Here is a 25,841-nt window from a genome sequence, read left to right as displayed (position 1 = left end):
AAGAATATAATACTACCACAACAAAGAAGAAATCTCCTCGCTTTTATGGAATTCATTAAATCGTTTCCCAACCACCGTTGTTGATCTCCGACTCCAGCTTGCGGCTGATTGTAGCTGGGACGGCGTGAGAAAGCCAAACATCACGAAGTAGCTTGTCGTATCGTTTCTGGTTAAGGATCAATTGGCGGTTACGGCGCAAACCTGGGTCAACCTCGCCGTGTCGATCCAGGTAAGGGGCTGTGTGCCAGGATCCGATATGGTTGTGGAGGTAGAGAACTGCACACTTCCGGATATTGATGAAGAGGCCAATGTTCTTGCCGCACCTGAAATGAAGAATATTGTTAGCACAGGGATTATTTAGTGTAAGAGATGTAAGGGAAAACGAACTTTTGAACATGTTGATTGCAACCACCCAACTTGTTTTTCATGCAACACACTGCTTGTGAGCAGAAGATGTCTCCACAGAAAAGGCAGATACTCGGGTCACTGAGTTCCTTCTTCGAGTTAGGACAGCGACGACGGTTTGCCTCTTCAATCAGGCTATCGAAATGCTCTGGCAGACCGACAAGCTCGAAGACGGCCGGATGAGAAAGACTAGGCCAGAGACGATGGTCCTCAAATCTGATACCAGAGCGAGATGCGTTCCAGTGGAAAATCCATCCAGAGATAACTGCGTCGAAGGGGTTGTCACTGCTACGCGCAGGGCTAGTTGACACAAGGATATCATCAAGACTAGGCAAGTGAAGAGCCTTTGTCAGTCGGTCTAGCTCCGGGACATCCATATCATTGAAACCAGTATTCGGAAATTCGACGCCATGCTGAACATGAAGCAGGATGACGGATTTGCGCAGGAAAGTAAGCGCATAGCTGGAAAGCAGTCGTCGGAGCGCGACGATGATGTCTGGAGTCACTGATTCCTCACCGTCCTTGACATAGCCGCTCTCGGCCGGGAATGACGAGCCCTCGGCGCGTCCAACAGAGTTTGCCTTGAGTTCCGCTACAATGCAGTCAAAGAAGTGCTTGGTCGTTGTGTAGCCTTCGCTGGAAACATCTGCGCTAGCCATGTCTGCCTCGCCTCGGTTGGAAAGCTCTTCCTTCAGACCCAGAGGCCAAAGGATGAAAGTCACGGCGACCTTCACGATCTCGGCGACATAGCACATTTGCACCAGATGACGCACATCGATATGTAGGACCGGAAGCAAGGAAATGGAACTTTCGGCCAAAAAGACAAATGTATCTATGGCAAGCAGCGGCTCGATGTTCCTAACATCATTCAGAAGGGGAGTTCCACTGAGGCAGGGATGTCCAACGAGTAGCTGACAGATCTTCTGTCGATGCATCTCTTGGAACTCGTTATTCGGACGACCCTTCTGAGGACTGCTGGTGGCACATGCGATAGCGGCATATGTAAGTGCTGTCTCTGATAAGACACGCAAATGAGTAAGAGTCAATGGCGATATTCTCTCCAGCAGAGTTGCTCCGGGGTCTGATTGAACACCACGCTGAGCAATCTCAACTGCTGCAATACTCAATCCAAAGCTGCGGATCAATGAGTCTGTGTGAACCAAATCATCCGAACTGATGTTATCAGGAGTGCTGCTGAACATTGAGTTGACGTGGTTCATCTGGATGGTACTCTTCAACCGCCTGACAATCTTCATAAGCTCAAAGATGGGACCATCGGTAGGGCTCATAGCTTGCTGTAATGGGCTTGAAGGCGACATGTCTTCAGTACCAGGGAACAGACCCGGCATTGTTGCTCGTGCTGATGACTGAAGATAAGCTGTCGCACCGCCTTGCTGTACTGGCGAAGACAAGATCTGTGAGAGTTTCGAAGAGAGCGGAGTGACTAGTGTTTTAGACAGGTAGTCTTTGAACAACTCGGAATAGGGTTGCTGGTACGCCTTTTCTTTCTCGGTCATGAGAACGGGGTAATTTTGAGGTTGGTTCAAGGCGTTTTTAAGCCCGCTGCTCATCAACTCATCGAAGGATGAAGAGGTGTTTAGAACGCCAGGGTAAGATTCTTCCTTTCCTTTCCACACGATCGGGAGGAAAGCATTTCCAAGAGCCTTGCATAGAGGGCAGACGAACTCCTTCAGCACGATATTTTCAGCATGTTGACGAGCAATCTGCTGATTCTGACGTCGCTGAGTCGCATTATTGTAAGCGTCAAAGCATGAGAAATGCATGATATGACCACATCCAGTTGTCACGGGTCCTCGCAAAGTACTCCGAGAGTTGAAGCCTTTGCTTAGTCCGATCTTGCTGCTGATCACAGTTCCACCGGAAGAATCCAAACGACGGATTTCGGTGCGGTTTTCACCAGCAACACCAAAAGGTCGGATATCTTCGGCAGATCTGTCAAGGCTCAAAGGTGTCTTGAGCGCTTCGCGAATCCTATCCGCGTCTCTGATATCGGTTTGTCGCAGGATTGTGCTGTCTTGGACCATGGCGAATGTGCCATAGAGTCGCGAATCAGCTGTTTCCTCCTGGCACCTCTCTTGACACAGAAGGCATGTACCGCTGGGGTATTTCCAGATCTTCGTTTCATGGGACGCTTCATCTGATTCAAGGTCGCTAAAATCTTCCTCGCCCCAATCGATATCCCCTTGCTTCTCTAAGAAGCTTTGTTGTTGCTGTTGGAACTGTGCCATGACCTTGGCATTGCGCTCGGCAGCATGCTTTCTCTTGGCTTCCTTCTCATTGACGATGTCAATGGCCGGAGAGTTTGTGTCTATGCGATCGAATGGGAATTTCAATGAAGCAGTTGCGGCCGCATATGTTCGCGGTTGTTTCTGCCACAGTCGCTTGAGGATATGACGGATCTTAGGTCCACACGAGGTAAAGTCACCAGTGACAGATATCTTCTCCAAAAGGCCCACGATAGTCAAATTACCAGCCTCAATTTCCCTCGCCTTAGTGAGAGCGTGCAGGTTGAACGATTGGCCCTGATCAGTTTCCATGTCACCATCCCGAGGGTCATCCTCGAGGACAGCTGCAAGGATAAGATGCAACAAAACCTGGAGGAAAGTCTCCACGCGTGTAGGTGGGATAGAAGGCGTCTTTTTCTGAGACACAAGGACATACTCCAGGCATTGGTGGACAATCTGCGCAAACAGCATAGTTCCAGTGAAACGTGGGAGATCAGAGAATACTCCCGAGGCAATTGGGCGAAGCTTGGGCTCAAATACAATATCAGATGCATTCTTGCCAGTCTTCTTTGCCATCCATTCCTTGTAAATATTCTCCGCTTCGTCACGCTGATTCTTCGAGAAATGTGTACTATATGGGTCTACAAGATCCAGATACTCCTTCTTCAACTCAAACTTGCCTGAGTCATTGACACCCTCTGGGAAGTGGAAGTGGGTGACCTCTTCTAGTACACCTTGGAACATATCTGAGTCTTGTAACTTGTCATTCAGACGAGTCGAGAGATCAGAGAACGAAAGAGGCTTGAAGCACAAGACGTGGGCGATGTCACGACTGATCGTTTCTTTCGTTACATGGACGCTATCGTCAGTGGCAGAGACAGAGGTGCGGTCGGTAAGGAGAATGACCAAAAGGTGAACAAATTCCTCTGCGACGTCGATAATCTGAGCATCCTCATAGCCACTGCGAGGTTCGTAATTGCGGAACATCCAATCAACCATGCCGAACCGATGAGCAATCGAAGCTAGAACTCTGCTAGGATCACAAGTCACTAGCGCAGTCTGGAGAAGGAAGATGTCGCGGTAATAAGCGAAGTTGCGCGATGAGACACCGCGATATTGGGACATCTGATGTCGAAGACTGAGGCCATTTCGCACCCACATGCCCGCTTTCATCTGTGCAAGCCAAGCGCAGACTCGGAGTGGATAGTCAATCATGATAAGGAGAAGGTCTTCCGGTCCAAGAGCAAGCAAACTATCGTCGATGGGCTGGCTGATGGCAGCCTTGGCAGTATGAAGATGCTCTCTGGCGGTCTCAGCGGCTTCAAAGAGAGTGCGACGCATCACATCACTATCGATTCCACGGCCACACTCTATCAACCATGACAGAGTGTAGTGGAGGGCGTGGTGGAAACTGATAGATCCCTTCTCGACAACAAATTCCACGACTCGGTGGCATGGAATTTGTCCGGACGATCCAACTTCAAAGTCGAATGGTGGTAGGGTCTTGAAGCGAACTTCTTCCTTAATCTCTGCCTGGTCGAAGCGCTTGCGCTCCACACCAGCTGAATGCAAGACCGCGGTGACAGTAGTAGTGCGGATCGCACGTAGTAAATTCTTCCCATCATCAAGTTCGGGGTAGCGGAAAGCTTCGCAAAATTGTTGGCAGAGACGATTGATCTCACGCATAAGGATTGAAGCGCTGATCCAAGCATCTGTCTCATATTCAACATGCTCTCCCACTGCACGAACATTGGGGCAAATGCCTTGCGAGAGTTTGACGAGATCGAGGAATTGGGGAAGGTATTGCTCCTCGGTGCGAACGCGGTGTTGTACATATTCGGATTGCAGGAGGTAACGAAGATCAAGGAAGAAATGATACAAACGTCTGTTTGTGACCGAGCCAGCATCGAATGCCAAGGTTGCATTGGGGTTGACCGCGTGTGGCTCCTCAACCTGTCTGGTGGTTAAAAAGGTATACAGGATTGCCATAACTTTAGTGAGAAAGTTGCCGCGAAGAACAATCTCTTCTGTAATAGAAGGTGTAGTCAAGAGTTGCAGCGAAAGGTTCACGATGGAGTGATCCGGTTCTCTGTCCGCAATGAGGTAAAGTTGGGCCAGGGCCGTATAAAGTGCGGACAGGCGAAGACCCATGATCCGCTTGAATTGGGGTACATTCACGACTGTACTGATATAGAGGTCGCGAAGATCAGTCCGAGTCTTCTTCCACAATCTAAGATCATAAAGGACTAGCCAATCCAGACGAGTGCGCTGCCAAAGATCCTCATAGGGAGCGACCTTTTCCCCGGGGGCAGGCATTGGAGGCCGGACTTGCCAGTGACTCTCAGTTCCACCAGGCTTAGGTCGGACCACATGTGAGGGAGTTCGCGGAACAGATACATAGCTGTTGGGGTCAGGTTGTTGAGTTGAGGAGTCACCAACCGGTGGTTCTTCACGAGGAGTCTGTTGGGGCTGGGTCTCTTCAGGCTCTTGAGTTGCATGGCGAAGTGGCTGTTGTCCACGAGCCAGATCTGCTAGGATTCGTTCTGCCAGGGCCAGCTCGTCGTCAATGGCACCGGCATCCATGTCCATATCCCCATCTTCATCCGCAGGAGGGGGGTGCATGGAGAGCCATATTAAGATCCATATCGTCGTCTTCGTCATCTGCGTCATCATGGGCTTCCACGAAATCATCGTCATCCTCGTCTGGACCGTTCTCGTCTTCGTCATCGTCCTCGTCAATGAGACCTTCATCGACAGCTTCGTTAACCTGGACGACGAATTGTCCGTGGTTTGGCAGCGAGAGTAGGATGGGTCGTCGTCGGACATGTTCCGAAATCTCATGATCATCAATTCCTTTCATGCCAATATCCTCATTGAAACCGTCACTTCCCTTTCTCCATGGACTAAGCAGCTCCTCACAAATAGCTTGTCTGAAAATTTCGTTGTCTTCAAGTATACTGCAGCCGGCAATATCGGCTAGCCATTCAACTATAGTTCCACACATTTGTTCACGGAAAGTGTCTCGCGCAGAACGTACGGTAACAGTGACCTTGATCTGCTCTATAACTTGCGACACTCCAAGCAGCTTATGTAGATCCTTGGAGTATTTTATAACACTGCGACCGATATCGTTCGTCTCATGAGCTCGTGCAACTCCAAAGCTCTCGCGTTCACGGCATGCACGCGTAACTTGGTTCGACACATCGCGAATTGTATGTTTCTCATCATTCCATAGTAAAAGGGCGAACTCGGGTTCCTCCTCTTCTAAATCACCAGCACCATACCAGCTAGGGCGCAATCGCGAGGCCTCTTCGTCTGCTTTGATTCCTTCGACGGTCTTCGGAAGACGCAATTGTTCCGGCGAGCAAGAAATGACATCACAGAAGTAATCCAACACACGTGAGATAGTTAATCGAATCGTAGCCAATAATTCAGTTGGAAGTTCGACCTTTTTGCGTTCTTTCTCCTCCTCATCGTCGTTGATTGTGTGAATAGCGCAACATAGCGGTAGTCGCCAAGCTTCGTCGTCACCACAATCACAGCAACCACAGTTTCCTGACGACAGCGAAATCTGGTATTGGTGACCAGAATGGTCAGACGAATCAAAGCATCTGCTACACAGTACACATGTGTCATCCGAGGCGCAGGTCAAACAACGGTAGGTAGCCTCGCCTGCACGGAAAATATGACCGCATCGTTTTCCCCGCGCCGCTTCACTATACTCCGCTCCTTCACGAGCACCTTGGGATTCAGCTAACTTCCATGCGCCTGTTGGGGCACCATCTGGAAATAGATGGTGGATAAGTTCTTCATTGTGTCCCACAAGTGACCGAAAGAGAAGCTCTAGCAAGTCTCTCTCTGCCTGTGGGCTATATCGGTATCCGTGCCGTTGTGGTAGTCGTAACAAACCATCGCCAAGGATCCTCTCACACTCTGCGAGCATGTGCATGACTTGGAAGTTTGAGCAGAGATCGAGAGGACCTGCCGCTCGTCTGTCACAAGTGTGAAGGTCGAGACCCGTTGGCCCGTGAGGCGGTAGGTAGTCGGAATCGGGAGAGAACCGAGCGTATCAAAGTCGTCCAAAATTCTCGAACCGGTTGAGTAGAGAACAATCCGTTGCGACGACAAAGTCCTTTAGACGAGCGCTGAGTCGGGGGATGCTAGACGGATTGTTTCTTCGAGCTTGCAGCGTGACGATCGTAGTGGGGGGATGTGGAATGAGTAACAGGCGAGATGTGGGCCGATGAGGTGTAGACAAGCCCGAACGAGCTTGCCACTAAGCAATCGGCGGTCGCCTCGTTAGTTCGAAAAGACTATGGGATCAAAGTGAAGAATGAGAAATGGCGGCGGAGGGGGGATGAGAGTTAAAAGAGCCGATTTTGAAGAACGAAGAGAGACCGAAGGAGCATTTTTTGCCTATGACATCGGCGGAGCGGTCTCGCACCCCCAACGCCACAGCGCGGTCAACCAGCCGCCCTTCAAACACTACAAGCCTACATGACAGCCACCATATCATATGTAAATTTCACAGGAGAGAGCCACTCAAATGAGAGAGTCAAAATACAGATTTCCGATATCTATCGCGTACAAAGTCCGCAGCTGGAATAGGTATAAAAATCACAGAGCTGCGGCAGTTGAATTTCACCCCCATTGGCTTTTCCGTCGCTATCAATTCTCCCTCCCCTTGCCCGGCCGGCTTAGACCGAGGCAATCCCATATTTATGATTATGGGCGGATTTAATCATCATCCTCCTCCTCGGCCTTGACCAGGTAGCGGGGCTTGATATCCTTCCATTGGCGCTAAACATGGGTCAGCAAAGATTCTTTGGAAACGGGCCATCCCGGAAATCGTTTGGAGAGAAGGGTGAAATGACATACACCGGCGTTCCAGGAGTCCCAGACCTTGTTGGAGAAGGTGTCAAAGGAGCTATTATGCGAATCTTTGGTCAGTGCTAATCGTACGATATGGGTGTAAGGGGGAGCGAAGGTCGGGTGGGATGTAACGTACAGCTCGAAAGCGAAGGCACCGGCGAAGATGGTGGTCAGGAAGACCGCATTCTTGCGAATGATGGACCTAAATTGAAGGGGAAATCCACGGTTAGAAGGAAGATCGAGGGACAAATGTGACCATTGAGTCAGGTGGAAAAGTGGGAGACGTGCTGGTAGATAACGTTGGAGATCTGGTGATGCGCGACGAGTTAGTTCGGGACTTCCGATTACAAAATCCAAGGACAAGAATAACAAAGAAGCAGACAAATACTTACGCCGGCCATTGTGAAGGAGAGAGTGTGCGGTGGTGCAGCAGAAGAACAACGAGGAGATGGAAGAGACGAAGTTGAAGTTGGCGACGAATTCACGAGAACGGGAATTCCCGGCCCGCTGATTGGCCGACTCTTCCTCCGGGCATCCGTTTGGCTCGAAGCCGCAATTTTGTTGTTTTTTCCTTTGGTCTGAACAAAACTACATTTCACTCTCTTTGTATGCTATTCATGGGTTATTGCCGAGCACAGTCACTTAATCGGGCACGCTTTATCACATTCATTTAGGCCTTGTTTTGACTTCCCACGTCCTGCTGTCACCTAGACCATGGCATCCAACTCGGGCATTACGACTAATGCCACAACCGGCGAGCGCTATATCCCCTCCTCAATCCGTGCTGATGGGTCTAAGCGACGGGAAATCAAGGTTCGACCTGGTTACAAGCCCCCCAGAGGATGTGGAGCTGTACAGAAACCGTGCTGCCGCCGCATGGAAAACTCGTGGACGTAGTGGGGTGCCGGGAGCGGAAACCGTGAGCAGTGAAGACGACAAGACCGCTCAGACTGCTGCCAGCAATAAGAACGCTAAACGCAGAGAAGCCAAGAAGAAAAACAAAGAGAATGAGTCGTCGACTAGCACCACTACCGAGAAGAAGGGATCCGATTCAGACAACTGGCGTGTGCCCGCCTCGAAGAAGAATGAAGATTCCACACCGAACCCCGTTGATGTCGAGGCCGAGAAAGAAAAGAAGGCCCGTAACTTAAAGAAAAAGCTTCGTCAGGCTAGGGATCTGAAGGAGAAGAAGAGCCAGGGTGAAGCTTTACTTCCCGAACAACTAGAGAAGGTCATCAAAATTCAAGAGCTTGTGCGACAGTTAGATGTCCTTGGCTTTGATTCCAATGGCGAGAAGAAAGGAGAGACCAGCAAAGAAGACGCTTGAGCGTACATTTTTATATTCGCCTTTTTGGGTCAGTGCCGGTTTCTTCTGGATACACGACTTTAAGCTCTCTCCCATCAGGGCGCCACGAGTGTCGCACGTTACCTAGACCCTGGCAGATATGCAGCGTCCTCGTGCCACCAACTGAGATCCACGTCTAATACCCGGCAGCTCTTCAGCTTCAATTTTCACGCACATATATTCGTATGTATTGGCCAGACTCCTCGGTCTATCTCCATCAACAGCCACAGTCTCTACAGAATATTTGTCGCGTCTTCGTCTACCAATCAGCAAGGTAGCTGGATACAACGCTGCAGCCGCACAAAGCTTAAATTGCTTTGGACTGGAACCTTTCATCGACCTTCATCATTATCTTTGTTTGTCGGGAAATTGGAGGATTATCGCACATGAAGCTTAAGTTTGCCAACTTGGCCGGACAAGGAACGAGGCTCGTTCTCCCTCGAGAAACTAAATTTGCCAATATAGCATAGGTGGACATAGCTTTCAGCTTCCAATGCATACTATTCACATTAGGTTCTGCTTCTATTATACATGCTATATACATTTTGTAATGTTGACTCGTAATCCACCAATTGCCGTGTGGTGGAGCCTCCTAGTTCCAAGAATCTCGGTCTAATTGTAATTCGACAATCCGTACTGGCGCTGTGGATATGCCTCCTTGTAGATCCCAACTTTCGTAGTCGAATGCTGTATGAGGACCTCGTTTCTGGGGGTCTGGACCCAACTCGAGTCGGGATGGAGGTTTGAACCCAACACCATATGTTGCAGCCATGAGGCCCTGTTTGATACAGTCTCCTACACCAACACCATTGTACCAATTTCCAGCTAGAACAAGTTTCTGGTCGAAATCACGCTTCACAGTCTTTGAGAGCTCATATACACGGTCCAGGTGACCAACTGTGTATTGAGGAATCGCGTCTTGCTGTAATCGGCTCCGGGTAATGGTTGGTTTTGCTGTGATACCGAGATGTCGCTCAAGCATGGTACATGCCATCCTTACGGCAGTATCATGGTCTGGATAGTCACCGGGCTTGAAATGATCCCAGTAGTGGCCGCCCATCATCACAGTGAGTTTGGTACCGTCCACCGTGTCCTGGGAAGCGGGTTCCGAAAACCATCGAAAGTCGTCATCTTCCGGGCCTACATGCTTGAATCCCGCCAGTTTGCTGCCAATGCCAGACTCTGTTGCAAAAATCACACCTAGTCCGCACTCCGGGTTCTCGCTAGCAGGGGTGGAACGAGGAATGAGATAACCAAATCCTTGGACGGGAAGAAGGTGGGGATCTGGGTAATAGAGGTTCACAACCATGACCGTGGTGGCATAGTTGAATGACTTCAGTTGCTGAATAGTATCGCTTGGCAGCTTTGGGCTAACACGCTTGCCGATAACGGGATGATTTGTCGAATTGGGGGATACAGAAAGGAGTTTAGTCAGTGCAGGAGCAGGGATAGTCGCGATAACATGGTCGTAAGCTTTCCGATCCTTCGAGGTCGTAACCTAAATTGTGTAAGCCGACAAATCAACCTTTCGACGTACAACGAAAAGAAAATTAACTTACATTCATGGAACTGTAATCCCCTGGTTCGTGTGATATTGTTTGAATGTCTGCCTCGGTTCTGATATTGACCTTGCCTGACTTCTTCAAGGTAGAAGCAAGTGCGTCAACGAGTTGTTGTGTTCCACCTGGGAAAGTGAACGTACTGGCTTGATCGCCGAGTGCTGTCAGTGCTACCAGATTTTCATCGAACCCTTCGACCCCATTTTTGTCCTTCTCTGCAGCAATTAGAGAGTCATCAACCATGAAATTCTTTGTGCGAGTCCACGCCTTCATGATCATGCCATACAGAATGCCAGTATCTTCCATATTGCGAACGGGGCCCAGGAGGGTTTGGGCGCTTAGTTTATCGATATCCCCTGCATATATACCATGCATCATCGCAGAAACCAGGTTGTCGGCGACTTGGGGGTTAAAACGACGGGAGATAAAACTTGAGATAGATTCATCTCTTTGCCAGTCGTCAGGCATGCGGGCAGGTTTGGTATGCTCAAAAAGCAAAGCTGGTAATAACGGCTTGAGTAGAGGCTCTTTGAATAGTGATCGTATCATATTGTTGACATTCTGCATAAAGCTGAGCTCGGGGGTAGGTGTAGGTAAACGAACAAGGTGGTCGGGATAGTATATGTATCGATTTAGCGCCGCACTTTGCGTCTTCATGGTGAATATGATCTGGTCACTCAGACCTATCGCATTTGCCTTGGCAGCGAAGATGTCAGTCCTCAATGGGTTCTTTACCAGAGCATAATACTTTGCGGGTATACCGTACCATTTCGAGTATATTCTGGGCTGCTGGCCGCGCCCATCTCAATGTACGTGGGCCATACTCGAACACAATTTTTCCTCCCTCAACAGGAATCGTTTCAGATTCCATCCACCCACCTAGCCGATGCGATTTCTCGTACAGTGTAATTTCAGTGCATTGGGGGTCCTGCGTGAGTTTCCATGCGGCTGTCAGGCCGGTGATGCCACCTCCGACGACGGCAACATTGTACGCGCGTCGTTGAGAGCGAATCGCTGTAATGAAGGGCCTCCGTCCAGTTCGCAGTCCATTCGGAATGCAGGAAACGGGCATTTCGATGAGATTCAACCCAGGATATCCCACGACGAGCTTCGGGGGAAATTCTGGGGAAGTCCCCGACTTGAAGGTCGCAGGATTGTGACTAAGCGGACCGGAAGGTCCAAAGAAACAATCACCTGTTCTTCGATGAAGGACTTCTTCACCTTTCCTCTCTAGTTGGCATTATTGCAATGGAATTTTCAATTTACAGGACTTTATTCAAACTCAAATTCAAATTGACCTCTCTCGATTTAACCTCTTTTCGCCATGATCATTACCCACAATGTCTTTTCTGGACCTTCCGATATCACTACCCTGCAGCTTGATGTCCGATACGAGCGTTGATTAGATGAAGATGGCTTAGGTGGGGCCAACAGTTCGAACGGATCGAAATGTGTGGCTCCGGCAATCTTTCCGGTCCTTCATATGAACATCATTGATGCCGGATCTTGAAGGTCCCGATAGCTACTTGGTCGAAGCTTATGCTTTGGAAGAGACATGGGCGGTAAACCCTTCCAATCTAAAGGCTGTCAAGCATGTAAAAACCGCAAGATAAAGGTCGGTTGATCATATCCGATCCGGTCCCAGTGAACGTGAGACGTTGCTAAGATAGCCGGGGAATATAGTGCGATCTTCAACGACCAGAATGCGCAAGATGCATCAAGCGTGGTATTACATGTCCAGGGTTCGAAAAGGATCGAACCTTTGTTCATTATAACTCCAAAAACAGATTAGCTGGGTCTCATGCGTCTCCAGAGGTGGAGGCAAGCCAATCACCGGCCACCATTGAAATTATACAGAGGTTGCCTCTACCCCGGCCTGTCGATTCCCAGCCCGAAAGTCGCTCTCAATTGTTCTCATCTTTTCATAGCAACTATTTCCCCTTGGATACGGTGGGACTAGTTGGTGCTGATGTGTGGTACCACTTACTCACTGGTTTTGCTGCCCTCCCGAGCAAGACTGGCCCTTCTGCATCATTGTTAGACAAATCAATGTGTGCACTCACATGTGTTGGTCTTGGACAAATGAAACAAGATCAGCAGCTCATATATTACGGGACTTCCCTCTACAATGCTGCTATAAGACATATGTCGACCATGATACATCGCAATGCCCCCAACGAAGAACTACTTTATGCCACAGTGATCTTTCAAAGACTTGAGGTGAGTCTGTCCAAAGCATTTTTATTTCAAATCTCGTTCTTATAATCCTTTCTCTGCATACAGCCTTTATTTTCTCCCTTTGGTGTCGAGGCCTGGATTGCCCATGCTGAGGGTACCAATGCTTTCTTGAGAAAATGTTACCGCGATCACCCTAACAATGCTCTCATTGGATCGATATATCAACACCAGAAAGTATTAGGAGCGGTACGCGTGTTTGTCTTGTCTTCGAAACAACATGTATCTAATGTACTGTTAACAGTCAGATCCATTGAAATCCTCCGAAACCACTGGCAAGCCTGCCAAAGGACTTTTCGAGATATATGGGGCATTCAAACCTCTTCTCACTGGATTCAAGCGATTAAACATCTTCAACACCCCGGCTGCTTGTCAGGCGCTTCTCAGAGACTGCATTTCCCACAAAGATAACATAATTGCCTGGTTCGATAGCGAATACCCAACACTCGGTCCAGAACCTACTCCGTATCAAAACTACAAATCAACCTGTGCAAATTTACCTGCGACTGACGGCGTATTCGGATCCGCTTATCAATTCCCCTCTCTCAAAAGTGCGAGAATACATGTCGCATACTGGACGGCTTTATGCCTTATCCACCGGATGATCTATCAGGCCAAAACATACGCCATTGCGCACACCGGCTGTGCGAAGATACTTGACCCAAATACTGACCAAGACTACCTACTCTCTTGGTATTATGCCGATGAAGCCTGTAGAGGCATCCCATACTCTTTAACAAATACCGAGCAAATATGGGGCGCTCAACACGTTATGTTTCCCATTTCCCAGGCTTCCCACATCTACAGCGACATGAGATGGCGCGAGAAATTCATGTGGTGCCAAAACGCATACACTGCGGTTGCGGCTCTCGGATTCGGTCTTGCGATTTGTCTGAGAGAGGCAGCTTTGAAAGATTGGTTTGCTGCTGAGAAGTCAACTGTTCTGCCCGCTACAATACTATCCATGAGAGAAGGGCCACAGAAACTCCCGGTTTCATCTACAGGGGAACGACCAGCACAGATAATGGAAATCATGGAGCCCTTGACCGGTCTCTAAGAATTGTTAACAACAGTATATTGCTGCGTAGATTTCTTGTAGGGCCTCTTCATGCTTTAGTAAAATACTAGTGGTGCAATACAAACAAAGCTACTACCTATAGAAAGCACCTAGAGACAGAACAATCAATCCTGAAATCGCTGACAAAATACTTCACAGAGTATCCCCAGGCCGAATACTCTTATGACTCCTGCTAGCTCGGACAGTACGCAGACGGGGACCTTGGAGTTTCAAAATGTTGAGCACCTTGGAAGTGACCAGTACTCATATCGCAAGTTGATATTCTTCCACTGTTACTACACTTCTACTACTTTGCGTGCTAGCCACAAGAAAGAGAACTATTGCATAGTTTCTAGTGGTATATAACAAGCATTTGAGGTTATAAAGACAAGCAAAGCTTGTAAATGACTCTGATTATCCAAGCAGATCAAGGGGATATCTATTTACAGGTAATATCGGGGCAAGCAAATGCATCAAATAATGAACGCCCTCTCCAACCATCGATTCATCAGTTTTCACATTGTACACAAAAAGGTATTTTTTTTTGCCACGCAGAAATTGAAAATGTCAGTTCAGGCGTAGTCACGCGGTCAGCTCTGGATTCTGAGAACCATCGCCGGCATCGGGCTTGATGAGTTCCTCCGGTTCGCCCTCATCAGCGACGAACTTGCGCTCGCTGATGTGGTTGCCAGAGTTCGGCGTCCATACTTTGTCGCCAAGGTTACCGCGCTGGCCTTCGACGTGTTTGTATGAACAGGTCCGATTCATGCAAGGGTTGAATTTGCATGCTGTCTCCAGGTGTGTGAATTTGCAGCCCTCGGTCTTGCAGTCGGCACCATTCTTGCAAAGAGGCATACTGGGGTGCTTAAAATGACAATGCGGGTTGGTGCAGTGAGGGAAGAATCGGCACATCTCTTCGGCCTGGTGGGCACTTCGAACTGCTGGTGATGGGTGGCTTCCGGTACACTTTCGGTTCTTGCAAGCAGCTCCGAATGAGCATTTATCGGAGACGTCGATAGAGGTACCTTCGGGCGCGGCAGGAGACTGGTGTGCGAACTGGCAATCCGAGCGTGTGCATCGAAGGTTGAAACGGCAGACTCCCTCAGCCTCACCTTGCGCACTATCCATCCCTGTATCCATTTCAACGTCGGCAGACTCTCCACCTTTGTTTCGCTGGTTTTGGCCGCGTTTATTGAATTGACCGCCACCCCGCTGACCACGCTGGACACGGTCGAATAGAGAGCGGCTTTGCTGGCCATTCTGGAAAGCCGGGTTGACCGCTGGGGGAACAAAGCCGGGCATAAGCTGGGACATCATTTGTGCTTGTTGTTCCAGCATCTGCATAAGCTGCATCTGATTCTCAGGAGTCATCATGTTGCCTTGCATGCCCATATTACCGCCCATCTGACGACTACCACGGCCCATATTATTTCTACCACCCTTCATTTGACCTCGGCCGTGGTTGCCGATGCGGCCATTTCCTTGCTGGCCATGGACGCGGTGAAGGGCCGAGTCGCCCCGATCCAAACTGCGGTTGATCTGATTGAGCATTCTGCCTCTGCCACCTCGTCCATTGCGCATAGCTTTCGGCCCGGTAGGTCTATTGAATAAAAAAAAGAACGGTGGTTAGCTTGTGGCAGGTATTTCACTCTTGGGGATTGAACTTACACTGAGTCACCGGCATCACCCATCTCTGCATCACCATTTACTTGAAATCCTGGCGCTTCGGGGTTCAAACCCGACGCAGAGGGGTCTTGCTGACTTGGAACAGCGCCGTTTGATCCTGCCTCAGGCCCTCCATTGATCTGTTGGTTTAAGATTTGAACCTGACCGAAAAGCCAATTTGAGAATTCAAGTGCTTGTGTATCGCCTTCGTCTAAGCCGAGGAAGTCATTTGAGAGCTCGTTCGCAAGCTGTTCTTGTGATTTGCCATTGATGAGCATGAGTACGATATATTCGATGAGGGCAGACTCTTGGCCATCATCTGTACTCCAGCCCATCTCGATCAACTTCGGCTGAATGACATTGGCGACAGCTGCGGCGAGCGGGGAGTCCTGAGTGATTTGTGGAAGCGTATCCATATTGACTGGAGGAAGAGAACGGAGGAGGAGTGAGAGGAAGAATTGGTTGGGGCGTATCAATGACGGCCGATGCTTTGCGCCACCAAGACTAAGGTGATTCTCCGACTGGTTTTGCGCAAAGTATAACGGGAAGGCTCTCTTGAATAGAAGGTAAAATGCGCTGAGATATAAGTGAAATGAGTGTGAGGGTAGATTATCTGGATCGGATGAGATTCAGATCTTCGTTAGAAGTTGACGCGATAATGAAAGCTTCCGAAGAACGAAAATGGAAATGCGATCGGGTCACACCACGTGATATTACCAAACAGTGCAAACATAACATGGCCGAAAAGGGGAAAGCGGCGGTGTGGCTTGCTTTGCCGCTTGAAACGCCAAAGAGGATTTCGAGACTTTCAATGAGCTCTGCGAATAGATCTCCAAAGAGCATTCATCAGGTGTTTCATACTTCAAAGCTGAGAAAGGAATTCTATAAATAATGACAAAGTATGGGTGATAGCTTGATACCAGAATTAGTCTACAATGATAAAGAATGAACCCGATCTGTCTAACAGATTGCAATGCTATACTAGATAGTATGTAACTACTGGAGTGTCATTAGTAATGCATAGTGTATGGGAATATATTTCATTGCTGCCAATGGTTACATCAAGTGCAAGCTCAACTTGAACTTCACAGTGCCTACCTGCCATCTCACCAGGATGGTCACATTAGTATTTCCAAGTTTACATAGAACCTTGGAAGGTTGCTATGTACTATTTACTAGTCAGGAGTATAACGAGAGGTGGTGGTAGGAGATCTCATAGCTCTGAGTCAGTCCCTAAGTGTGTGGTCTTCGAATCTTGAACAACAGGGGTATGAAAAGTCCTAACGTCAAGTTTTGAAATACTCAGTCTCGTCAAATATTGAAGGCTGTGCGGTTGGATACATAAATTAAGGGTTTAGCTTCTAATCCAGTACCCTTTGAATGTGGGTTTACTATCAGAGGTGCATTTAACCTACGTCCAATCTGCAAGTTGAACTTTTTGACGAACCCGAAACTTCAGGACTGCGGCGATCTATAACTCCACAGTAGGCTGGACTGGCTAAACTCATTATTCCTCCCTCGTATGATCACCACATTCTCATTGTTCCACAGAAAGATGTCCACAGGACTAGTAGATGCAAGTTTTTTGATCGACCTAGAATACCGCCACGGTCGTTGCTAGTATCCGGCATAATTCCGGCAATGCACAAAAGCAGGCTGCATATTGCACGATGAGCAAGGGACTAGCCTGCATAAACGACCTGATTCTTGGAATCCTCGAATAAAAAGCAATATCGCTGATCTTTTCGCCGAATTAATCACCATGTGAAACCGGGTAACCGAGGTCTTCTCCACTTCCACCCCCCCCCCCCACAATTCCACACGGACACGGACACGGACAAAGCCAAGATATACTTTCCCCGGCACGCTGGATTATTCATGAGGTCTCCGAAGAGAGAGTCAACCCCGGAATTGATCCACACCAAGACTATAATTGAGCTAGAGACCAATGAATCCAAATGGCTGATGCAATGACCAGTATGAAGCGACGCATTGACGGGGGAACTAGCACATGGGACGGCATTGAGCCCTACCAAATGAAGTCATCCAGCGGGGCTCGCAAGCACCTCGCAAGAATACCTCGAAGAGGCCACCGTATTTTGGCTTTGAAGGGAGATATCACATTGCTGTCATAGGGCGAGGCGATCTAGTGGAGTCCCCCCTCTATTTTCTGGGGAACTGGAGCAATGCCATGCCGATTGATAAACGCCCTCGTGTGAAAGGCACGGTGGTGTGCACCCACACTATTTCAAAGTGATCATTATACTTTGTGAAATAGCAGAGAATTTCCTCCTACAACGACTGACGCTGGGGATTTCATCAAAAAAATAGTGACTACATCTGTCTCTAGTTCTCAAGAAGCCTGCCAAGCAAACGGCCAGCCCCTTTTAAGACAGCCAGGGTGACGAGGGCCATTATCATTCAATATGATCGAGGAAGTCCTGGCGGGCATGACGCCTGGAAAGGCCTTATTATGGACTTTTGCAGTATTCGTGTCTGTTCTCGTCTTCCGAAAACTACAAGTCTCCGCTGAGATCTCTCGTCTGGGTTCTCGTGCTCCCAAGATATCATTTCAGCTTCCATATGGTATGTGATTCGGGGAGTGAACGTATTAGACATGGAAATTGACCGCTTTCCGAAGCTCTCGACTTCATTTACAAGGGACACATAGCAAATCTGGCTCACCAGGACATCGAATTCTGGGCCAAATCAATCACTGCTGCAGGGGGCGAGGCAAACTGCAAGACTGCTGAACTCGATGCCGGAATATCGACTCGCGTAGTCTTGACAAAAGATCCAGAGAATATCAAAGCTTTATTGACCGGTCAATTTGCCGACTATGGCAAAGGTGAGCCGTTCCATCGTGATTGGAAAGAGTTCCTTGGAGATAGCATTTTCGCTACAGATGGCGAACTCTGGTCTCGATCGCGCCAGCTCATCCGTCCCATGTTCTCTCGTGAGCGCATCGTAGACACAGAGGTCTTTGAGAAACATGTGCAAAAACTTATTCCACTGCTTGGAGGCAGCACTTCACCCAAGGGAAGCCGTGTGGTCGATGTTGGATCTCTCTTCTTTCGGTATACCCTCGACGCTGCGACGGACTACTTACTTGGTCAAGGCACAGACAGTCTAGAAAATCCTGCGACCCGATTTGCAGAGGCTTTCAGATATGTGCAACAGCGCCAAGCCGAGCTCTTCCGATTTGGGTAAGTCATCTCGATTCTATGCAATGCTTGGAAATGCCACGACCAATGCTCCGCAAATTTAATACAACAAAACATGTACCGGCCAAAACGCTAATATCCATTCAAAATGCAATAGAGTTTTCAGCTTTGCCATGTCTCGGACTGAATTCCGTCGCAATTTGAAAATCATGGACGAGTTTATACAGCCATATATCGAAACAGTCCTCTCTCTCTCCTCTGACGAACTCGAAAAAAAGCTTTCCAAGCGTGAGACCTTCCTCGATGCGTTGGCTCGCTTTACCCGCGACAGACAAGTGTTACGAGACCAACTTGTCGCCGTCCTTCTCGCTGGTCGTGATACCACAGCCGGAACGCTCTCGTTCTGTCTTTTTGAACTCTCCCGCAATCCAGAAGTTGTCGCCAAACTTCGTGAGGAAATCCGCAACCGTCTGGGAGTCGGTGCTTCCGGTCAGAAGCCTAGCTACACAGACCTGAAGGAGATGAAGTATCTCAATGCTGTCATCAACGAAACAATGCGCGTTTACCCTGTTGTTCCCTTCAATGTACGCTACTCCCTGCGCAATACAACACTGCCACGCGGTGGTGGACCCGACGGCCGTGATCCTGTCGGTGTCCGCGCGAATTCGCGGGTAATCTACTCGACAATGTTGATGCAGCGTGACCCGGATCTGTACGATGCCCCGGGATCCAAGAATTACTTCGATCCTGGGAAGTGGATTCCAGACCGCTGGGTCTCTGGTTGGTCACCGCGTCCATGGCAGTTCATTCCTTTCAATGGTGGGCCTCGCATCTGTATTGGACAACAATTTGCCACTATCGAGATGGGATACACTATTATCCGAATCTTGCAAGCTTATGAACGTATTATCGCGTTGCCGGTCAGTGGAAAGGATAAGGTTGAGGATCCAGTCCTGCGATTCGAGGTCACCCTCAGCCCAGGATCGGAGTTAAACTGCGTGTTCGTGAAAGAGGGAGAGGACTACGCGCGAAACTCTCTGAAGGAGTAGGCCGGGTTTGGTTTTCAAATGAGACTCTTTGGCTGTTCTTACTCTCCAGGTCATCGGACATATATCGAATGTTCATCTGTTCGAATTTGGTGATAAGGCTGGCTTACACTATTTGTTGTCATGTACACTTATGATATACGACCACGGCTCTTTTTATATTGAACACAATGCAAATTGATGATTTCCTTCTTGCAAGTCTGATCAAGAGAAAGCCGAATACAATTTTATGATCTAGCATAGCCCTCTATCGTTTAGTATTTAGTATTCCCATACCCCGTTGACTGAATGGGCAAGGTTCACACTAGAAAGCCGCAACCTCGGAAAATGCCCTTTAAAAATAGTTGAGCTTCATTCTTCGGAGACTTTTAATCTTCTGCAATAGCTCCACTTTCCTCAACTCCAGGAAAAGATCCTCTTCGTCCGCATCATCAAGATCGCTCGAGATACTGAAGATCGGGGACTTAATAGCCGAGAATTCCCGCTCGCCCTTGTATGCCGGGGGCTTAGTCTTCATTGAATTGCCCACGTACCCCTCGGAAATAATGTCTGATATTAAAGGGGATGCAGTTTGCGACAACGCCGGTATAGATGTTGACAAGCCGCGATTCTCAGTTGAGCGGACAGGTGTTCCATTTACATTCCTTCCTGGCTGTGCACATTTCGATGACCTTTCCACATTGCCAGCTCCAGTCCAACCTCGACTCATCTGGACAGCCTTCTCCCATTCGGCAAATTTAGTTGCACTATCTTCACGCGTGATCTGCGGCTCGAAAACTGCACCGCCTGCACGATTAATGTCTCGTAGCTCAGCAAAGTTGCGCCATACGCCGGCAGCGAGACCTGCTGCTATTGCTGCGCCCAGGGCTGTGGTTTCGCGCATTCGTGGGCGATACACGGGTATAGATATAAGATCTGCCTGAGTCTATAAGGACCGAAAATTAGAATTATACTTGTCCTAGCTTTCTTTTCCATTAAGTCGAGCGAGGACACAACAAACCTGCATAGTCAAATCTGAGTTGCTCATCCCTCCATCGACTGCGAGCTCCAAGAGAGCTTTGCCGCTGTCCTTCTCCATGGCGTCCAGTATAGCTTTTGTTTGGTAACAGGTGGCTTCGAGAGTTGCACGGGCAATGTGGCCCTTTTGTGTGTATTGGGTAATACCGACTGTAGCAAGACATATTGTTAGGTATATCATGGGCTCGAAATTCTTAGGCCATGGCTTACAGATGGTTCCTTTGGCATCGTCGATCCAATATGGGGCAAACAGCCCACTGAATGCTGTGACGAATACACAGCCACCATTATCTTCCACTGAGAGAGCAATATCGTTGATCTCCCTGGATTCCCGGAAAAAAGACATATTGTTCTGTAGAAACTTGACGCCTGATCCAGCTACCGCAATACTTCCCTCCAAGGCATAAACGGCTTTTCCACCGAAGTTGTATGCTACTGTGGCCAGTAGACCATGTTTAGAAATAACAGGTTTGTCACCGACGTTGTAAAGCAGGAAGCAGCCAGTTCCGTATGTGTTCTTCGCCATGCCAGCGGAGAACCCTTTCTGCCCAACCAACGCAGAGGATTGATCCCCAAGACACCCCATGATAGGAACGCCCTCTAGTGCACCAGACGCAAAACAGCCATATGCAGTGGGATCGGTCGATGGTACGATGACGGGCAGATGGATTTTACCCTTGATACCGAAGAAATCCAGCAGAAAGTCGTCGTAATCTAGAGAATGAAGATTCATGAACATGGTACGGGAAGCGTTTGTCGAATCCGAGACAAAAACATTGGCACCGACGCCGTTCAAACGGTAAGTAAGCCAAGAATCGACGGTGCCAAAAGCGAGAGTACCTCGATCGAAAGCTTCCTTAACCTTTGGAACATGTAAAAGCATCCATAGCAGCTTAGTAGCGGAGGAATAGGTTGAAAGCGGGAGACCGCAGATGGCTTGTAATTTTGACGCGTCTGGCCTTTGCTTGAGATCGTTGACGATGCCCTGAGATCGCGTGTCTGTCCAGACAATCGCATTGTAAAGAGGCTCGCCAGTCTCGTGGTCCCAGACGACGGTGGTCTCGCGTTGATTTGTGATACCGACGCATCTGATGCTCGTTCGAGAGTAACCTTCTTCTTCAAATTTCTGGATTGCGTGATCGATACAGGTTTCTACAGACGAGACAAGTTCGAGAGGGTCATGTTCGTGCCAACTGAAGAAATATCAGCATAAAAAGCCCCCCCCCCCACCTTGGCTCAATAGGAGACAAAAGACAAAGCCCTATCGTATTCACTTACCCCGGTTGAGGATAGATCTGAGTAAATTCCACCTGATGGGACGCAACGGGCTCTCCATCTCGACTGAAGATCAGAAATCGAGTGCTCGTCGTGCCTTGGTCGATCGAGCCAACGAAGACATTATCCGAGGGCTCCATGGTCAACGACATTTTCCGATGCTGGGGTACTACTATATTGCTCTAGATACCCCGAAAACGATTGCGGTTGACAAGGCTCAGGTACAAGAAGGAAAAGAGCAAGCGACTCGTTAAATAACCACCGCCTCTCCATGGTGACACAACTTGAAACCCTTTCGCGCGCGGGGTGAAAAAGTTGCGCGGTGCTCAAGTGGGGGTTATACTAGGATCTGGCAATTTAGATTGGCGGGAATAATCTAATGGAACAATTCCCTGGCTATAACCAAGACGACTAGAGCATAAATCGCGGCTTGAGCGGCAGAAGTTAGTCTTGATCAGGGGTCTCGTGTGATGTAGTGCAATACGATGAATCAGCCTCGAGGGCATGCAGTTGGATTCTCATAGCTCCTACCATCCTTCTATAAGAGAATGACAACTGTACTGCTGGTTCTGATACTGTACTATGCATTGATGATCCACGATGGCAGATCCACTATATTGAAATGCAACCAAAGGGCTCCACTAACCGACAGCGACGATCCGGGGAAAATAAAGAATCCACTTTTGGCCCCATGTCGTTGGTTGGCGTAATTCATAAAAAGTCATAAATACCTTTAGTAGTGCGGGGAAAGACATGACTTCACATTTCCAGAGTTACTAGAATACAAAGTAGACAAGCCCTAAGTTCTCGTTCTTTCAGGTATCATTCGAGATGTGATCCTCACTGCCTGCTCAGCCCGAATTCCAACGCTGACCGAAATTCGAAATACGATCCTACTAGCCGTGTCGTACTAACCGCGCTATTGCAAATAATAATACTAATCGTTATCTTTCATGGTAATTAGCTACACGAACCACCCCCGAGGCTGGGCCATCCCAGTAGCGACATCTCACAGGACATTCGTTAAGGTATCACACGGGCGTTGCGCAGGGGTGGTATTCTTTCCATCGTAACCATCCACGGAGTGCGCCAAATGTCACCATTGATGCAGTATACAACATGATTCATATTTAGTGAAGTGACCAAATGTCAAATCCGTCGACGGGCAGTGCGAAGAACCGACACGCCCAGAAAAGCGCATTTTGTAAGCAGAGACAAGCATAGAACTTGACTCAAGTGAATTTCCGCAGGAATTTGGACTAGGAGCAGGTTTCCGCTATTGGATTTGTCAAATTGCTTGCTCACCGTCTTCTTCTCAATTCTCGCCTCCTGGTGTTGGTGGTAGCACAAGTCAACCTTCTAGAAAATTGCAATTGGGCCTGTGTGGCCTTCATTTCCCCAAATTGGTGAACGTGAGTAACAGAAGGAATAGAATATTCTCCGTGGCTTCAATTTCAAATATACTAGTCATCTTCAACTCCGAATTGACAGGCCCGCCAGGTACATCATGCTTCTTCGCATACAATGGCGCTGTCAATATGGCGGTGTCACCCTAACCTTTCCACGCCAAAAGATAGTCGAGTCTGTTATTATTCTCTTTTCAGATGAGACCAATGGGAAAAAGGACAGCCTTTTGCAATCCTCAATTTATCAGAATAGTGACAGCTCGAATTAGGCCGGTCTCTTCCGTCCACCAAATCCAAACGGCTACTGTTGCTACAAACGGGCTTCGGATTCGGTCTTGGGCGTAAGGCCCAGATGTGCGCTGTCACAACTCACCTACTCTGCAATAATCGGTCTGGGAAAGGTGAAAAGCAGCATGGCCCGCAGGTGTGTGCAATGGCAGATGTGAAAGTATCGGTCCACATTGGCGTCGGCTTCTCTCCCCTAATTTGCAACAGTTGGATCAGCGCGTCCTCACCATCCCTACTACAATACTCACGCGGTCAAGGTTGCAGGTAGACAAAATTTACGTTTTCTTCGAGGGCCCTGCGCCATCCAATAGAGCCGGATTACGAGAAATCTGGTCGAGGTTGAGTTGCAGACGTTACACGATTATGCTTGGTCAGGATTCGCTGATATATCGTTGGATTACCACGCCATCCATTATTAGTACTTGCCGAGGGCTTTTGTTATCTACCAACTCGAAGTCAGCTTTTGTATCAGTATCTGAACCCATGGGTTCTTGGACAGCAGGAACACTTGTTTCCATGTCGACTACCAAAGAGATTGGCCTCATCGCAAACCAGGATAGTGGATCTACTTCTCTATACCTCGGGAGCCATGAATCATCTACCCGCGATATCTCTAGCGGAATCCAAGTACCAAAGGGGCAAGAAGATCTGAGATGGTACGAATACAGGACATATGGCCGAGAGGCCTTCTCTGAATTCTTTGGTACTATGATCCTGATTCTGTTTGGAGATGGCGTTGTTGCGCAAGTTCTTCTTAGCCACGGGCAAAAGGGTGACTACCAATCGATTTCCTGGGGATGGGGGTATGATATCATCTAAAGTCCCTCCAAGATAATGTCCATCTGACAAGATACCAGTTTAGGGGTTATGCTCGGAGTCTATGTCAGTGGAGCCTCAGGAGCTCACATAAACCCAGCTGTAACATTCGCGAATTGTGTCTTTCGCAGGTTTCCCTGGCGCAAGTTCCCTGTCTACGCTATCTCTCAGATTCTCGGAGCTATGTGCGGAGCTGCTATTGTATACGGAAATTACAAGTCAGCCATCGATATCTTCGAAGGGGGTCCTGATATTCGAACAGTTCCAGGGTACTCGAACACGGCAACAGCTGGAATCTTTTGTACATACCCTGCTGAATTCATGACGAAGACTGGCCAATTCTTTTCCGAGTTCCTTGCCAGCGCCGTTTTAATGTTCATGATATTTGCACTCAAGGACGATAAGAATTTGGGCGCAGGCCCCCTAACGCCGCTGGCTCTGTTTTTCGTCATCTTCGGTATAGGTGCTTGTTTTGGCTGGGAAACTGGGTATGCAACCAACCTTGCCCGGGACTTCGGACCAAGACTTGTATCCTACATGCTAGGATATGGCCATGAAGTATGGGCTGCCGGTAGCTATTATTTCTGGGTACGTTTCACATGTTACACCTTCGTGTCTCATCCAAGCCATTAAGTATTACACGTAGTCTCATGCCCTAAACTAACTGCATAAGGTACCTATGGTTGCCCCATTCCTAGGGTGCACTTTTGGGGGTTGGCTGTATGATGTTTTCCTATACACGGGGTTGGAGAGCCCGATCAATACTCCGTGGATGGGACTTCATCGAATATTTAGGATTCTTCGTCAAGAGGAAGTAGTTCTTACTAGCCCTGTTTGACAGGAATAAAAATCGCATAAAATAAGATAGCATAAAACATGGCGTATTGATCCGATTAAGTTGTAGGGCATACCTAGAAAAAGGAACATTGTAATGCAGACCATCTGCATTACAAGAGGGCATGCTAAATGCCACCGTAAGTCATCGCAATCACAACTACGTTCTATGATCGGAAGAGAAAAAACAACAAAGGGTCACAATTACATTCGAGTTATTGGACCTATAAGATTAGATACCACCCCTGCATCCATTATGATCATTGATAGGGAGTAGTCCCGTGCTAGAGTAAATATCCCACGGCAAAGACAGGAAAGAAAGCCAAGCTCTCTCGTTCTGTAAATTAAAATGATACCTATCGGTATAAACAAGGTTTTGTGCATTTAAAACCGCATCTGTATTCCCCTGTCACGCTGAGTTTGCATTGAGGCTGCATGGTTCGAAAGAACAGACACGCCACTACACAAGAACCTTTTGGATGTTTGCTTGAATTGACAGTTCCTTATGAGAATCTTACAAATTCCATTGCCCAGGTACTGTTAAAACGTCATGACGTGTATGGGTAATACGAAGCAGTTTTCTTGCTTCCAATGTTGGTATTCGTGACCAT

General features: G+C 48.4%; 9 protein-coding genes across 9 annotated transcripts; 4 read left to right on the top strand and 5 right to left on the bottom strand.

The window, feature by feature from the left end:
- Positions 1–55: 55 nt before the first annotated feature.
- On the bottom strand, positions 56–6,600 carry N7469_010314 (putative ubiquitin-protein ligase E3 component (UBR1); the record flags this gene model as incomplete). The annotated part of the gene is made up of 3 exons (XM_056649219.1): positions 56–323; positions 388–5,303; positions 5,335–6,600. The coding sequence occupies 3 exons, from the start codon at positions 6,598–6,600 to the stop codon at positions 56–58; spliced, it is 6,450 nt and encodes a 2,149-aa protein (XP_056496350.1).
- A 788-nt stretch (positions 6,601–7,388) lies between these two features.
- On the bottom strand, positions 7,389–7,924 carry N7469_010313 (cytochrome b-c1 complex subunit 9; the record flags this gene model as incomplete). The annotated part of the gene is made up of 5 exons (XM_056649218.1): positions 7,389–7,451; positions 7,530–7,578; positions 7,660–7,725; positions 7,812–7,831; positions 7,916–7,924. The coding sequence occupies 5 exons, from the start codon at positions 7,922–7,924 to the stop codon at positions 7,389–7,391; spliced, it is 207 nt and encodes a 68-aa protein (XP_056496349.1).
- Positions 7,925–8,237: 313 nt separating this feature from the next.
- On the top strand, positions 8,238–8,850 carry N7469_010312 (putative RNA binding protein Pym; the record flags this gene model as incomplete). The annotated part of the gene is given in 2 exon segments (XM_056649217.1): positions 8,238–8,346; positions 8,363–8,850. 2 exon segments carry the CDS (start codon positions 8,238–8,240, stop codon positions 8,848–8,850), a joined length of 597 nt encoding a protein of 198 aa, XP_056496348.1.
- A 610-nt stretch (positions 8,851–9,460) lies between these two features.
- On the bottom strand, positions 9,461–11,499 carry hem14 (oxygen-dependent protoporphyrinogen oxidase; the record flags this gene model as incomplete). The annotated part of the gene is made up of 3 exons (XM_056649216.1): positions 9,461–10,366; positions 10,428–11,123; positions 11,194–11,499. The coding sequence occupies 3 exons, from the start codon at positions 11,497–11,499 to the stop codon at positions 9,461–9,463; spliced, it is 1,908 nt and encodes a 635-aa protein (XP_056496347.1).
- A 424-nt stretch (positions 11,500–11,923) lies between these two features.
- Positions 11,924–13,719, top strand: N7469_010310 (Zn(II)2Cys6 transcription factor domain-containing protein; the record flags this gene model as incomplete). Its single annotated transcript, XM_056649215.1, has 4 exons — positions 11,924–12,022; positions 12,111–12,647; positions 12,711–12,851; positions 12,907–13,719. The coding sequence occupies 4 exons, from the start codon at positions 11,924–11,926 to the stop codon at positions 13,717–13,719; spliced, it is 1,590 nt and encodes a 529-aa protein (XP_056496346.1).
- A 582-nt stretch (positions 13,720–14,301) lies between these two features.
- Positions 14,302–15,800, bottom strand: N7469_010309 (mRNA-binding protein NAB2; the record flags this gene model as incomplete). The annotated part of the gene is made up of 2 exons (XM_056649214.1): positions 14,302–15,319; positions 15,388–15,800. The coding sequence occupies 2 exons, from the start codon at positions 15,798–15,800 to the stop codon at positions 14,302–14,304; spliced, it is 1,431 nt and encodes a 476-aa protein (XP_056496345.1).
- A 2,010-nt stretch (positions 15,801–17,810) lies between these two features.
- N7469_010308 (cytochrome P450) lies at positions 17,811–19,597 on the top strand (the record flags this gene model as incomplete). The annotated part of the gene is made up of 3 exons (XM_056649213.1): positions 17,811–17,970; positions 18,026–18,590; positions 18,706–19,597. The coding sequence occupies 3 exons, from the start codon at positions 17,811–17,813 to the stop codon at positions 19,595–19,597; spliced, it is 1,617 nt and encodes a 538-aa protein (XP_056496344.1).
- Positions 19,598–19,928: 331 nt separating this feature from the next.
- Positions 19,929–22,026, bottom strand: N7469_010307 (glycerol kinase; the record flags this gene model as incomplete). The annotated part of the gene is made up of 4 exons (XM_056649212.1): positions 19,929–20,519; positions 20,595–20,761; positions 20,822–21,804; positions 21,890–22,026. 4 exons carry the CDS (start codon positions 22,024–22,026, stop codon positions 19,929–19,931), a joined length of 1,878 nt encoding a protein of 625 aa, XP_056496343.1.
- A 2,037-nt stretch (positions 22,027–24,063) lies between these two features.
- Positions 24,064–25,234, top strand: N7469_010306 (MIP/aquaporin family protein; the record flags this gene model as incomplete). Its single annotated transcript, XM_056649211.1, has 3 exons — positions 24,064–24,383; positions 24,438–24,984; positions 25,070–25,234. The coding sequence occupies 3 exons, from the start codon at positions 24,064–24,066 to the stop codon at positions 25,232–25,234; spliced, it is 1,032 nt and encodes a 343-aa protein (XP_056496342.1).
- Between the last annotated feature and the right edge of the window lie 607 nt (positions 25,235–25,841).

The sequence above is a fragment of the Penicillium citrinum genome, assembly GCF_028827155.1.
Source record: "Penicillium citrinum strain IBT 23319 chromosome Unknown utg000009l:1.0-4274883.0:1.0-4276374.0, whole genome shotgun sequence".
Lineage (NCBI taxonomy): Eukaryota > Fungi > Ascomycota > Eurotiomycetes > Eurotiales > Aspergillaceae > Penicillium > Penicillium citrinum.
This window is presented reverse-complemented; position numbering and strand designations above follow the sequence as displayed.